Source organism: Oryzias latipes, chromosome 2 (assembly GCF_002234675.1).
Source record: "Oryzias latipes chromosome 2, ASM223467v1".
Classification (NCBI taxonomy): Eukaryota; Metazoa; Chordata; class Actinopteri; order Beloniformes; family Adrianichthyidae; genus Oryzias; species Oryzias latipes.
Window position 1 is genome coordinate 21,853,007 of NC_019860.2, and position 14,804 is coordinate 21,867,810.

Consider the following 14,804-nt stretch of genomic DNA (forward strand, 5'->3'; position numbering starts at 1 on the left):
AATCCCCCGCGCGCCCCCCTCCTCCCATGCAGGGGTCATGTGACCAGCCTCTGAGCAGCTGTGCGGCTTCAGAATCGCTCACCGTCAGACGACGGGAGTCACCGGCGGCGAAGCACTACGTTCTCTTCCCGTGTTTTTAAACACGAATAAGACGCCATTTTTCTTTGGGAGCGCTTTGTCAGCCATACGAGATGGGGTGCGGAGTAGTTTTACTGCTGGTGGCAGCAGCGGTGTCAGCGCTGGCCGTGGAGGTAGGGGGGAAAATAAATCCCTTTTGTGTGTGAGAATTTGTAGGATTTTCCACCATGTTGTTGCCTGGTTGAGATGACTGGAGTGGGATTATCAAACCGGAAGTGCCCTTCACACTTAATCCTATACCTTCTTTACTTACGGAAAAAAATTGAAATCAAGTTTATATCGAACTTTCATTGTACGTGAAACAGAGGATAAATAATAAACGTAACAATTTAACTAGATATAAGAGTTTGTGTTAGTAAAACTAGTTATTAATGTTTGAAGTACCGTTTTATTTTGAAAGGCTCAACAGGAAAAGTTCTTTAAACTACTTAAAATTTACAGGATTTTTTTTCCCTTTAATATATAATTTCTTATAGATATTGTCGAATCGGAGCTTTGTTGTTATTTCCCATTATGCCATTCTAACTTTTGGGAGAAAAATCTCTTTTTGGCGTTCTCAAAAACAGGATTTGTCGAGCTTAAATCATGGTATACTACTCCACAAATTCCGTTGTTCGGTGACGCTAAAAATGTCACTTATAAACCGGGTTTTAAGCTTTCGACGTTGAATAGAGACAGTAGTAACATTCAGTACAAATGTCGGTTTTTATTCAAAGCCGCAAACCTTTAGTTTACATCCTTTGAATCCCACGTTTGGTCGTGATTTTTAAATCGCTGCGTGTTCAACCACCAGGAGGAGGACTCGGCTAGTGGGATGTTTCGTTAATATCAGTGAAAAATGTCGCATTCTAAATAAAATTTGGACGAATTCCTTCTTATCGACTAAAGGAAATGCGTCTTCGAACATTTTCCACATCCCGGGGGTCAGCGCTTGGGAGTGGGCGTGTTTTTTTTTTTTTGTTTTTTTTTAGGGGGGGGGGTCTCTTACATATTTTATTATTTCGTAATGGAAGCTCCAAAGCTGCCATGGTGGCAAAACTAAAAGACACGAGGCCGCCAAAAAGAAATAAAAAGACTGTTCATGTGGGCGCAAACATCATTAACGCCCTCCACCTATCTCATTAGTGACTCGGTAGAGAGTGGAGAGATAAGATGGCGGCGGTGCACTGCAGCATTTGTCGCGAAGCAAATAGCAGCTCTGAACATCTCTCCTGCCTCCTTACCTTCTCCCTTGGTCCTACATATTAAAACATTTTCTTTTCTAAAATCCCGAATTATTATTATTATTTTTTTAAACAAACCATTTGGGTTTTCTTATAACTACTTGTTTGTTTACATTTATAAGAATATGCTGTCACTCCGTTGTGCTTTACTTTTACCACTATTGTTTTATTCAAACAATGTAAGTTATTTTCATATTTATTTTTAATAGTGGGTATCTAATGGTTATGTGAGATCAAAATAGACCGAAAACTCTTTTTATTTAGATAGAGATACTAAAAATGGCTGCTGTTTTATTTGACTCTGGTGACTTTTACACTGCGCTTTTAAGGGCAGACTATTCCCGTCATATTTTTTCAGACAGTTACTATACATTTGGGACTTTTAAGTCACTCTGGAGAATAAGTTGCAGATGCAAATATATATGTAGGTATGTATTTATGTGTGTATATATATATATATATATATGTGTGTGTATATATATATGTGTGTGTATATATATATGTGTGTGTATATATATATGTGTATATATAGGCTGTATTTCTCTTCTTCTATCAAATGAATCTCAACCTACAAGTCATTTTACTAATATTTTTTTATTTGAATGTTCTTGAATGGGCCTTTTTTGTTCATACAAAGATGTTAATCTTTATTGCTGCAATTTCTTTTTTTTTTTATTTACCTCCCGCCTTTCCAGCTTCACACTAGCATATCGCACCAGGGTTCACTTGTTTCGTCTGCACTGGACTCCAAGTGAACTTCTAACTGTTTCAGTCAGAATTGACGCTTGGGAAACCTGTAACGTCTAGCCAAACGTTAAATAAAGCAAAATGCCAATGCTTTACCTGTTTTCATTATAACCTTTAAGTCTTGATAAACCTCCTGTAAATGTCACAACAACCACTTTTTTAGTGATGGAGATCCTATAAACTGGTATTGAACAGAAAGAAGAACACAATCAAGATTAAACTAGGAGTCTTAATCTCTGATTTCGAAGTGAAGTCTTATTCAATTCTTTAATGGATCAATGTAGTTCCCGCTCTGTGTCAGCTGTGGTCAGCTCTGGTCTGTTGTTTTCGTCCTTGTGGCAGTCTGCAGTCAGTTTTCTGTCCCTCTGATGAACGAGCAGAAATGTGGCATCTGGTCTCCATTGTTTGCTGACCGTGGTCTATAATCAGTGGACTTGGAATGAATGGTCTGGGCTCTGGCTTTGTTAGTAATCTGTAGCCGAGGTCACTTCAGTTTGAGCTCGCTGAGATGTTTTAACATTAAAGCTTGTCAAATGGGATCCGGTGAAAAAGGATGGTTTCTAAATATTCAGAGGGGCTGTCTACTAGCTCGAGAATGAGATGTCGAACGTTTCCGAGCTTGTTGGGGCTTGAGGATTTCTTTCATGAATGGCCCGGACTACCATGAATAGGAAGCTTCTTTTCCTGATGGACCCACCCTGTTAAGGAAGGCTGTGATGTGTATAGCGTGGCAGTTAGATGCCAGCTTTATTTTTAAAAATAAAAATCCTGTGATAATGGCTCTTCGATGGGTTCAGACTGTTGTGTACACTGCCGTATTTCGGACAAAGGCAGGGATCTTCTGCCCTAAATATCAAGGCTTAATACCATTATGCATGTTGGCACTACCAGTCTTGCCCATTCTGCATTTAGGGTCCTTTAAAAAAAATTGCGTGTTAGAAAGAAATATTCAAACAAGTTTAAGGTTTGCTTGCAGTTTCAAAATCCTATCCTTTTGTTTTTAGATTATTTAAAAAGAAAATCCCCAACAATTAAACTTTCCACTTCATTTCAGGTTTTAAATTTAGATTTAAAAGAAATCATGTTGTTGGTTTTACTTTGGGCTTAAAAACTGGATAAACTAAAGGTGTCTGAAAAAATGTTGAAGAGACACACAATCTAGATCTTAAATCTTTGTCATTTGGTGTCCCAGATTGAAAACTAAACTGTTATAATTTAAAATAGCCCATACAGCCTAAATAATAAAGAAAATAAAAGTGAATTCTTGACTTTTATTGAAATACTTTGGTCTTACATTACTACAAATTAAAATTACAATGCATTTTGTATTTCATGATTAGAACTGATCCACACTCCATGTAATGCTGGCAGTTGTGTGTGATTTCTCCTTTTGTTGAGTTTTTATTGGCCAATTACTGAAGCATTTGTGTCAGCAGATGTTCTTTTCAGGTCTTTCTCACTTTATCAAGAAAGAATGCCACAGTAATGTAAATAAATCCAACTGGGACCATAAAACCCACGTTGTAGCAGCTGGTAGGTGTGTCATACCATTGTGGACGTGAGTTGGAATTGTCCCAAGAAGAGTTCTTCTTGCTGTCTGGAATTTTGATAATGAACAACGAAACGTTTGTGACTTTGGGAACTCCCATGTGACAAGTTAAAAGCCCACAGTTTTGGGGAAGTTCCCATTATTTGTTTTTTTGCAAGAATGAAGAATAAAGGGTGAATAAGCAGAGTCTGTGTTGGAAGGCAAATGCCGGCAGGTTTGTTGTTGTTGATTCCCAGGATAGTCCGCTTCACTTGGCAGGTCTGAAAACTCACTTGAACTCGGTTGCAGACTAAACACGTGAACCCTGACCTCTCTGAGGAATTCTGTTTACGTGGAAATGAACTTTTATCTGGTTCACTTCAGTGTGAATCCAGATAGTCTGAAAGGACAGAACTGATCTACAGGGAGTAACAAACCACAAAAAGTTTAGAGATGTCTTGTTAGTTTGTGGAGGGAATCCATCTGCACACTCCATGCTTGGAGCATTTGTGCATGCTCAGAAAGGAGGCAATCTTGTAGCTTACCAATGACTAGTGTGCTGTAACGACACCTTACAACAGCATCACCAGTATGTCATAAGTGCTTGGAGCTTCCATTAGCATCACAAATACTTCACGATACACTTGCCACACGCAACAATGGTACGATTTTCATGACGTTCCTTGAAGTGGCTTCACGGACTTCAAGGGACAACTCTACACAAACCCTAACGACTCAGGAACCCTTGTACCTACCTGTACAAGTCGACCCCCAGTTTGGGTGCTCGTGGCTAGGGCTTCAGTTATTTTTAAAAGTCAAAAGATTAGCGGGATTGCCATTTTCTTCTGTTTTTTTTTAAATGTTATTTCAGGCATCACTTCCTCCATTTAAGTAAAACTGCACAGATATTTCAGAAGCTTAGTATGCTGGTAGTCTTAAGTCTGCTTCTGAGAAACCAAACTAAAGAAGGATGTAAACTTTATCACCATGTCCCACTTTTCTGAGCGACCTTAACCAATGACTCTTGTATGCATTTCAAATGGTAAAAAGAAAAAAAATAAACATGAGAAAACCTGCTCTTTTTATGTTTATTTTGCATGTGTATAGTACTTCTATATGTGATTTTTTACCAAAATCTAAATATCTAATGTTTAGACAAAACAATTTTTTTTTCTCTCATGCGTTCTCCGAATATTGTATATTGTTCAGTTGAATCAGCAGCAAAAAAAGCCTCCGCCTGCACCTCAAACCCCTGTCCTGCTAAAAAACATTCCTGCCCTTTTTAAATGTTTGTTTTGTGTTGTTATAGTAAATGCGATGACGTTTGTGCGCTCGCTGACTTTTATAAAGCCATCACTCTTTTGTTCATTTAATGCCACCTCAGACAGTTTTCCCTTCAATGCTGTTGATCTTTTGTTGAGGTACATTCAACAGTTTAACTGAATTTCTGAAAAATTCTTGATTCCATTTGGTCGACTTGGTTGTCTGTCCTCTGGATTGGTTTTTGTGTTGTTGTTTTTTTATCGTGTTTTTCTCCTAAAGGGTAACCTGGCCCTCTTGTGAAGCATTCCAGGAATCTGGTTCTTCTGATTTCATTGGTTAGAGGTTAGTCCGGCCCTCAAAAGCTGCTTTGTTCCCTGCAACCTGTTCTCTGTGGAGGAAGATACTTTGTACAAATAGGAGCCTCTTTAACTTGATGTGCCAGAAGTTTTATATAGTTTTTCAAACCAAAAAAAGTGTTTAGATTCAATTGAAAATCCAGATAAATTTGGGTTATGGCCTGCAGTTTTCAGTTTACTGGGCTGTGGTGTTATTAATATCTGCAGTGAATGAGTCACTTCAGGTCTAGATAGATAACTGCATATAATTAATGATGGCTCCTCTTTGCTGTCTGTCACTAAACCCTAAATGACCTTGAAAACAAATAAAACGCCACTACTTGGTTCATTGTCTCCTGGTAGGTTCTAGGAAAGGAATCACGTCTCTCCAACTCTTATAACAGGGAATCTCCGCAAGGAGACTACCCGATCATTCTATCCTCAATAACAGCTATTTCTATCATTAGCTGTTTAGCAGAAAAGAAAAAAGCTCAGTTAAACCTTTGTTTCCTTTGCTGCTATATCTCCGTCATTTTGTACTTTTAAACAGTTTTTTTTTTTTGCAGGTTCAGGAATTTTCTGTATTTTCTAAATCTGAAGATCTTCTTAGGAACAGATACCACTCTGTCGGGGTTTTTCTGAACTTGACAGCACCCATAAATCGCCCAAAGACTCTTTAGTTTTGAAAGTTTTTCAGTCTTCAGAAAATGTCCCCTCCTTCCTTTCTCTCATGCTCATCCCCCTGCTTGTTCACGGTTGCCATGGTAGTGCAGCGTTCTTCAGGTACCTGGTACCCAGACTATAATTAGAGCGATTTGTTCCTTGTCACCTCTCTTTCCCATTTCCCAGCCCTTCAGACTCTACAATTTTCTACTAAAAAAAAACGGGCTTGTTTAGTTTTGTCAGTGAAAATTCCAATGCCATCCCTGGTGGGAAGCTGGCGTCCAGTCAGCCTTTGAAGATTGACGAAACCCTGGCTTCTACAAGTCAGTGGGCTTATCACCAGGTGTGTGGGTCGTCACCGTGGAGGTCTAAATCAGAAAACTGTAGTTTTTAACTGTCCCAAGCTATTTCTGGATGTTTCCTGTTTGTTCGTGACAGTTGACATGGACATCCGGTATTTGCATTGTTCAATGGGAGCTGCTGTGTGGAAATCCAAGCACAAAAGCGCACAATAACTCAAGATATTGGACGTGTCGTTTTGGGGAGTTTCTGTCGCTTATTTGTTCAGTATCTCCTGGTTATCTCTTTTGCCTCTCATTCATCTGTTGTTCTACTTGTTCTCTACTGACCCAACAAACTACATATTTATATTTATTTGATGACCTCTTTCCATCATTGCTGTAATGAGCTTAAAAGGCTTTTTTGGTTCGTAATTGGGGAAACTGTGAAGTGCAACAGCAAAAGAAGCTTAGGATTTTACTGGAATGGCATTTGCTTCAGTTCCCAAGACAATGGGTTCATTTACAGATGGCTAAGTACCCCGTTTTCTCAGGGTCACTTGGATACAGTAATGAGTTTACGTGAACAGTAATAACCAGGTTTCTCAACCTCTATTATCTCAAATAAATAATACTATCCCCTTTCATTGAGATCTCTTTCTCTTATGTTGTTGAAGTCCCGAGGGTTTTGTTACACAGATGTGGTTTTAAAGAGTTCGCCCAACAGATGTTTGGCCCAGGAAACCATGTTTCTGCTTTACATCAATGATCCCCAACCCTTGTCACTTTTCTACCTCAAATAATGCCCAAAGCACTTCACACATTCATCTATGCACACACACATTCACACACTGCTGGTGGCAGAGTATCCATTGACTGTATAAGAGTATAAGAGAACTGGATGGACTGCAATGCCACCCATAGAAAATGGTTTACTTCCAGCTCCGACCAAATGAAGTCTATTCAGACGCTTTCATTTATTGGTTGAATGCTGTAAAGCATTCAACCCTTTGTTTTCCTGTTTCTCTTTATTTATTATTGGTTGAATGCTATAAAGCATTCAACCCTTTGTTTTCCTGTTTCTCTTTATTGGTTGAATGCTGTAAAGCATTCAACCCTTTGTTTTCCTGTTTCTCTTTATTTATTTTTATAGTATCTTCCGCCGTTTTTTGGCGTTTAACTACTTCTACAATTTTTTACCTATTTTAACCATTCTACTATTAAAATGTTCATCTCTTTCATCTTATTTCTGCTATGACTTTTGGTTTTTCAAATCCTTTTACTTTTTAAGATATTCCAGGTTTTCCGGGAATTTTTGCTCCATTGAAATACATGGAGAATTTTTCGTTCAGAAGTTCACAGTTAAACTCCTTCTACAATTTTTCACCTATTTTAACCGTTCGACTATGAAAATGTTCAGCTCTTTCATCTTATTCTAGCTATGACATTTTGGTCCTTCAAATCTTTGAGCTTTTCCAGATATTCCCGGATATTCCCAGATTTTCCAATGTTTTTGCTCCATTGGCCACACCTTTGCTTCTTTAAACAATTGTAACTTTAACATTCTTTTGGCTAGAGACACCGTTCAAATATTGAAATGTTCACAAGGTTTTGGACTTCAACATAAAGTTCAAAATTATTATGGGATGGCAACACCACCTACAGTTTGGCGGCCATTTTGTGCCAAAATGTGAGGCAATTTTAAACTTCTTCAAACTTTCACCTATTTTTACCATTCTACTATAACAATGTTCAACCTTTTCAGCTTATTCCTTTCAGCTATGACTTTTGGTCCTCCAAATCCTTGAACTTTTCCAGATATTCCCGGATATTCCCAGATTTTCCAATGTTTTTGCTCCATTGGCCACACCTTTGCTTCTTTAAACAATTGTAACTTTAACATTCTTTTGGCTAGAGACACCGTTCAAATATTGAAATGTTCACAAGGTTTTGGACTTCAACATAAGGTTTAAAAATTATTATGGGATGGCAACACCACCTACAGTTTGGCGGCCATTTGTGCCAAAATGTGAGGCAATTTTAAACTTCTTCAAACTTTCACCTATTTTTACCATTCTACTATTACAATGTTCAACCCTTTCATCTTATTCCTTTCAGCTATGACTTTTGGTCCTTCAATTCTTTGAACTTTTCCAGATATTCCCGGATATTCCCAGATTTTCCAATGTTTTTGCTCCATTGGCCACACCTTTGCTTCTTTAAACAATTGTAACTTTAACATTCTTTTGGCTAGAGACACCGTTCAAATATTGAAATGTTCACAAGGTTTTGGACTTCAACATAAAGTTCAAAATTATTATGGGATGGCAACACCACCTACAGTTTGGCGGCCATTTTGTGCCAAAATGTGAGGCAATTTTAAACTTCTTCAAACTTTCACGTATTTTAATCTTTCTACTATTACAATGTTCAACCCTTTCAGTTTATTCCTTTCAGCTACGACTTTTAGTCTTTCAAATCTTTGAACTTTTCAAGATATTCCAAGATTTTCCAGGATTTTCCAAGATTTTTGCTTCATTTAAATACATGGAGAATCCTTGAAAACCTTTTTTGCTTTCAAGCATTATAACTTTAACAAGCTTTCAGCTAGAGGCACCGTTCAAACATTGAAATGCTCACAAGGCTTTGGACTTCAACATACGTTTTGAAATTATTATGGGATGGCAACAAAACCTACTGTTTGGTGGGCATTATTTGACAAAATCTGAAGCAAATGTTGCAATAAACTTCATCCATGGCCGGAACTGAACATATTGAAATTCACTGGATCTGGACATATAAGGAATGTGGGCGTGGTTAGCAAACAAAGGTCGTTGCTAAGGACGTCCAGAAGTTTACTTTTTCCGATTCATCTGAAACCGACGTTAATTTGTTCCTCATCTCCAGGCGACCCAAACATAAAATGGTTGCTATGGAGATAAAATCAATAGAAAAGCCGCCATTTTGAAAAAAGTGGATTTTCTGTCAACTTAGAACATGTAGCTTTTACCAACATGACACTCTTAAACAATGTGATTTTTTGAGTCAGTTGATGATGCTGATGCTACTACTTTTAGCCATTTTAGCATCATCTTCAAATTTTCAACTGTACATCCATTTTTTCAACAATTTCAACTTTCATGCTTAACTCCGTCTACAAATTTTGACCTGTTTTGGTCATTCTACTTTTACAATGTTCACCTTTGACTTTTGGTGCTTTAATTTTTCAAAATATTCCAGGAAATTTCAGCCATTTTTTCAACAATTACAGCTTTCATGCTTAACTCCTTCTACAATGTTTGACCTATTTTAGACATTCTACTTTTACAATGTTCAGCTTTTTCATCATATTTCTGCTTTCATTCAGCAATACAGCATTCAACCCTGCATTTTCTTCTGGAAATGCAGCTCCTTCTAGTTGGTTGAATGCTGTAAAGCATTCAACCCTTTGTTTTCCTGTTTCTCTTTATTTATTATTCTTTACGCCTATCTTCCGCCGTTTTTCGCCGCTTAACTCCTTCTACAATTTTTAACCGATTGTAACCATTCAACTTTTAAAATGTTCAGCTCTTTCTGCTTATTTGTGCTATGACTTTTGGTTTTTCAAATCCTTTTACTTTTTAAGATATTCCAGGTTTTCCGGGAATTTTTGCTCCATTGAAATACATGGAGAATTTTTCGTGCAGAAGTTCACAGCTAAACTCCTTCTACAATTTTTCACCTATTTTAACCGTTTGACTATGAAAATGTTCAGCTCTTTCATCTTATTCTAGCTATGACATTTTGTCCTTCTAATCCATGAATTTTTCCAGATATTCCCGGATATTCCCGGATTTTCCAATGTTTTTGCTCCATTGGCCACACCTTTGCTTCTTTAAACAATTGTAACTTTAACATTCTTTTGGCTAGAGACACCGTTCAAATATTGAAATGTTCACAAGGCTTTGGACTTCAACATAAGGCTCAAATTTATTATGGGATGGCAACACCACCTACAGTTTGGCGGCCATTTTGTGCCAAAATGTGAGGCAATTTTAAACTTCTTCAAACTTTCACCTATTTTTACCATTCTACTATTACAATGTTCAACCCTTTCAGCATATTACTTTCAGCTATGACATTTTGTCCTTCTAATCCATGAATTTTTCCAGATATTCCCGGATATTCCCGGATTTTCCAATTATTTTGCTCCATTGACCACACCTTTGCTTCTTTAAACAATTGTAACTTTAACATTCTTTTGGCTACAGACAATGTTCAAACATTGAAATGTTCACAAGGTTTTGGACTTCAATATAAGGTTCAAAATTATTATGGGATGGCAACACCACCTACAGTTTGGCGGCCATTTTGTGCCAAAATGTGAGGCAATTTTAAACTTCTTCAAACTTTCACCTATTTTTACCATTCTACTATTACAATGTTCAACCCTTTCAGCTTATTCCTTTCAGCTATGAATTCTGGTCCTTCAAATCCCTGAACTTTTCCAGTTATTCCCGGATATTCCCAGATTTTCCAATCTTTTTGCTCCATTGGCCACACCTTTGCTTCTTTAAACAATTGTAACTTTAACATTCTTTTGGCTACAGACACCGTTCAAATATTGAAATGTTCACAAAGTTTTGGACTTCAACATAAGGCTCAAAATTATTATGGGATGGCAACACCACCTACAGTTTGGCGGCCATTTTGTGCCAAAATGTGAGGCAATTTTAAACTTCTTCAAACTTTCACGTATTTTAATCCTTCTACTATTACAATGTTCAACCCTTTCAGCTTATTCCTTTCAGCTACGACTTTTAGTCTTTCAAATCTTTGAACTTTTCAAGATATTCCAAGATTTTCCAGGATTTTCCAAGATTTTTGCTTCATTTAAATACATGGAGAATCCTTGAAAACCTTTGTTGCTTTCAAGCATTATAACTTTAACAAGCTTTCAGCTAGAGGCACCGTTCAAACATTGAAATGCTCACAAGGCTTTGGACTTCAACATACGTTTTGAAATTATTATGGGATGGCAACACAACCTACTGTTTGGTGGGCATTTTTTGACAAAATCTGAAGCAAATGTTGCAATAAACTTCATCCATGGCTGGAACTGAACATATTGAAATTCACTGGATCTGGACATATAAGGAATGTGGGCGTGGTTAGCAAACAAAGCTCGTTGCTAAGGACGTCCAAAAGTTTACTTTTTCCGATTCATCTGAAACCGACGTTGATTTGTTCCTCATCTCCAGGCGACCCAAACATAAAATGGTTGCTATGGAGATAAAATCAATAGAAAAGCCGCCATTTTGAAAAAAGTGATTTTCTGTCAACTTAGAACATGTAGCTTTTACCAACATGACACTCTTAAACAATGTGATTTTTTTGAGTCAGTTGATGATGCTGATGCTAGCACTTTTAGCCATTTTAGCATCATCTTCAAATTTTCAACCTTACGTCCATTTTTTCAACAATTTCAACTTTCATGCTAAACTCCGTCTACAAATTTTGATCCGTTTTGGTCATTCTACTTTTACAATGTTCACCTTTGACTTTTGGTGCTTTAATTTTTCAAAATATTCCAGGAAATTTCAGCCATTTTTTCAACAATTACAGCTTTCATGCTTAACTCCTTCTACAATGTTTGACCTATTTTAGAAATTCTACTTTTACAATGTTCAGCTTTTTCATCATATTTCTGCTTTCATTCAGCAATACAGCATTCAACCCTGCATTTTCTTCTGGAAATGCAGCTCCTTCTAGTTGGTTGAATGCTGTAAAGCATTCAACCCTTTGTTTTCCTGTTTCTCTTTATTTATTATTATTGGTTGAATGCTGTAAAGCATTCAACCCTTTGTTTTCCTGTTTCTCTTTATTTATTGGTTGAATGCTGTAAAGCATTCAACCCTTTGTTTTCCTGTTTCTCTTTATTTATTATTCTTTACGCCTATCTTCCGCCGTTTTTCGCCGCTTAACTCCTTCTACAATTTTTAACCGATTGTAACCATTCAACTTTTAAAATGTTCATCTCTTTCTGCTTATTTGTGCTATGACTTTTGGTTTTTCAAATCCTTTTACTTTTTAAGATATTCCCGGTTTTCCGGGAATTTTTGCTCCATTGAAATACATGGAGAATTTTTCGTGCAGAAGTTCACAGTTAAACTCCTTCTACAATTTTTCACCTATTTTAACCGTTCGACTATGGAAATGTTCAGCTCTTTCATCTTATTCTAGCTATGACATTTTGTTCTTCAAATCCTTGGACTTTTCCAGATATTCCCGGATATTCCCGGATTTTCCAATTATTTTGCTCCATTGACCACACCTTTGCTTTTTTAAACAATTGTAACTTTAACATTCTTTTGGCTAGAGACACCGTTCAAATATTGAAATATTCACAAGGCTTTGGACTTCAACATAAGGCTCAAAATTATTATGGGATGGCAACACCACCTACAGTTTGGCGGCCATTTTGTGCCAAAATGTGAGGCAATTTTAAACTTCTTCAAACTTTCACCTATTTTTACCATTCTACTATTACAATGTTCAACCCTTTCAGCTTATTCCATTCAGCTACGACTTTTAGTCTTTCAAATCTTTGAACTTTTCAAGATATTCCAAGATTTTCCAGGATTTTCCAAGATTTTTGCTTCATTTAAATACATGGAGAATCCTTGAAAACCTTTGTTGCTTTCAAGCATTATAACTTTAACATGCTTTCAGCTAGAGGCACCGTTCAAACATTGAAATGCTCACAAGGCTTTGGACTTCAACATACGTTTTGAAATTATTATGGGATGGCAACACTACCTACTGTTTGGTGGGCATTTTTTGACAAAATCTGAAGAAAATATTGCAATAAACTTCATCCATGGCTGGAACTGAACATATTGAAATTCACTGGATCTGGACATATAAGGAATGTGGGCGTGGTTAGCAAACAAAGTTCGTTGCTAAGGACGTCCAAAAGTTTACTTTTTCCGATTCATCTGAAACCGACGTTGATTTGTTCCTCATCTCCAGGCGACCCAAACATAAAATGGTTGCTATGGAGATAAAATCAATAGAAAAGCTGCCATTTTGAAAAGACTGGATTTTCTATCAACTTAGAACATGTAGCTTTGACCAATATGATACTCTCAAACAATGTGTTTTTTGGAGTCAGTTGATGATGCTGATTCCAATGCTAGCACTTTTGGCCATTTTAGCAACATCTTCAAATTTTCAAAAGTTCAGCCATTTTTTCAACAATTTCAGCTTTCATGCTTAACTCCTTCTACAAACTTTGACCTATTTTAGCCATTCTACTATTACAATGTTCAACTTTTTTAGCTTATTCCTGCTATGACTTTTTTTCTCAAATCTTTGAACTTTTAAATATATTCGAGGATTTTTGCTTCATTAAAATACATGGGAAATCTTATAGCTTAACTTCTTATGCAGTTTTTTACCCACTTTGACCATTCTACGTTTAAAATGTTGAGCTCTTCCAGCTCTGTTCAGCCATTTCTTTAGCAAATTCAGCTTTCATTCAGCAATACAGCATTCAACCCTGCATTTTCTTCTGGAAATGCAGCCCCTTCTAGTTTATTATTATTATTTATACTATCTTCCGCCGTTTTTTGACACTTAACTACTTCTACAATTTTTAACCGATTTTTACCATTCAACTTTTAAAATGTTCAGCTCTTTCAGCTCATTATTGCTATGACTTTTGGTACTTTTAATCCTTGTACTTTTTAAGATATTCCAGTTTTTCCGGGAATTTTTGCCCTATTAAAATGCATTGGGACGTTATGGTGCACGAGGCGCCCAGTTCGACACCCGGTTCGGACCCTTAAAATTTTCTTCAAACCAACTTTTAAAATGTTCAACTCTTTCAACTTATTACAGTTATTACTTTTGGTCATTCAAATCATTGAACTTTTTAAGATATTCCAGGATTTTCCAGGATTTTTGCTCCATTAAAATGCATAGGGAAAAAAAGAAAAAGAAAAGCCGAAAGAGAAAGAAGAAGAAAATGCATAGGGAATTCTTGTGCTTAACCTCTTTTACAGGTTTTTACCCTTTTTAAGCATTTACTTTTAAAATGTTGAGCTCTTTCGGCTCAGTTCAGCCATGTCTTTAACAAATTAAACTTTCTTCTAGCAATACAGCATTGAATCCTGTATTTTCTTCTGGAAATGCATCTCCTTCTACAATTTTTTTACGTCCACAATTTTTTTACCACCACTTTTGGTCCTGCAAATCCTTAGACTTTTCAAAAGTGAAAATGTCCGTTTGTTTTTTCCACGTAAAAAGGAACTGTGGCATGAAATTGTCTCAACTCGGCTTCTCCCAACAAGATAATACACAACAAGCCTGATTAATTTATACCGGATGTATAATATCATCACCAAAGTGTTAGCTCAGCGGGTTAGCTGGTGGGTTTATCATACAGAGGTTCTGAGTTCAAGTCTGGGATCCGACTTTTGCTGCATGGTTTTTTACCTTGCCTTTCTTGATGAAATTCAGTTCCACTAACTCAGTTATATTTCGTTACATGGAAGAATTTTCTTTGAGCTGGGGTTACTCATAAGCTTTGACGTTTCAATGTATGTTAGAAAAAACAGTGGGAGCAAATCTAAAGTAGTTTTGATGT

General features: G+C 36.8%; 1 protein-coding gene across 3 annotated transcripts in view; it reads left to right on the plus strand.

The window, feature by feature from the left end:
- The first annotated feature begins 69 nt into the window (after positions 1–69).
- LOC101162104 (amyloid-beta A4 protein) overlaps positions 70–14,804 on the plus strand; it is a 44,716-nt gene continuing 29,981 nt past the window's right edge. For all 3 annotated transcript variants that reach the window (XM_023965881.1, XM_023965885.1, XM_023965889.1), the window contains exon 1: positions 70–251. In XM_023965881.1, the coding sequence (XP_023821649.1) occupies positions 192–251 (60 nt within the window). In that variant the 5' untranslated portion in view covers positions 70–191. The remainder of the gene's footprint in view (positions 252–14,804) is intronic.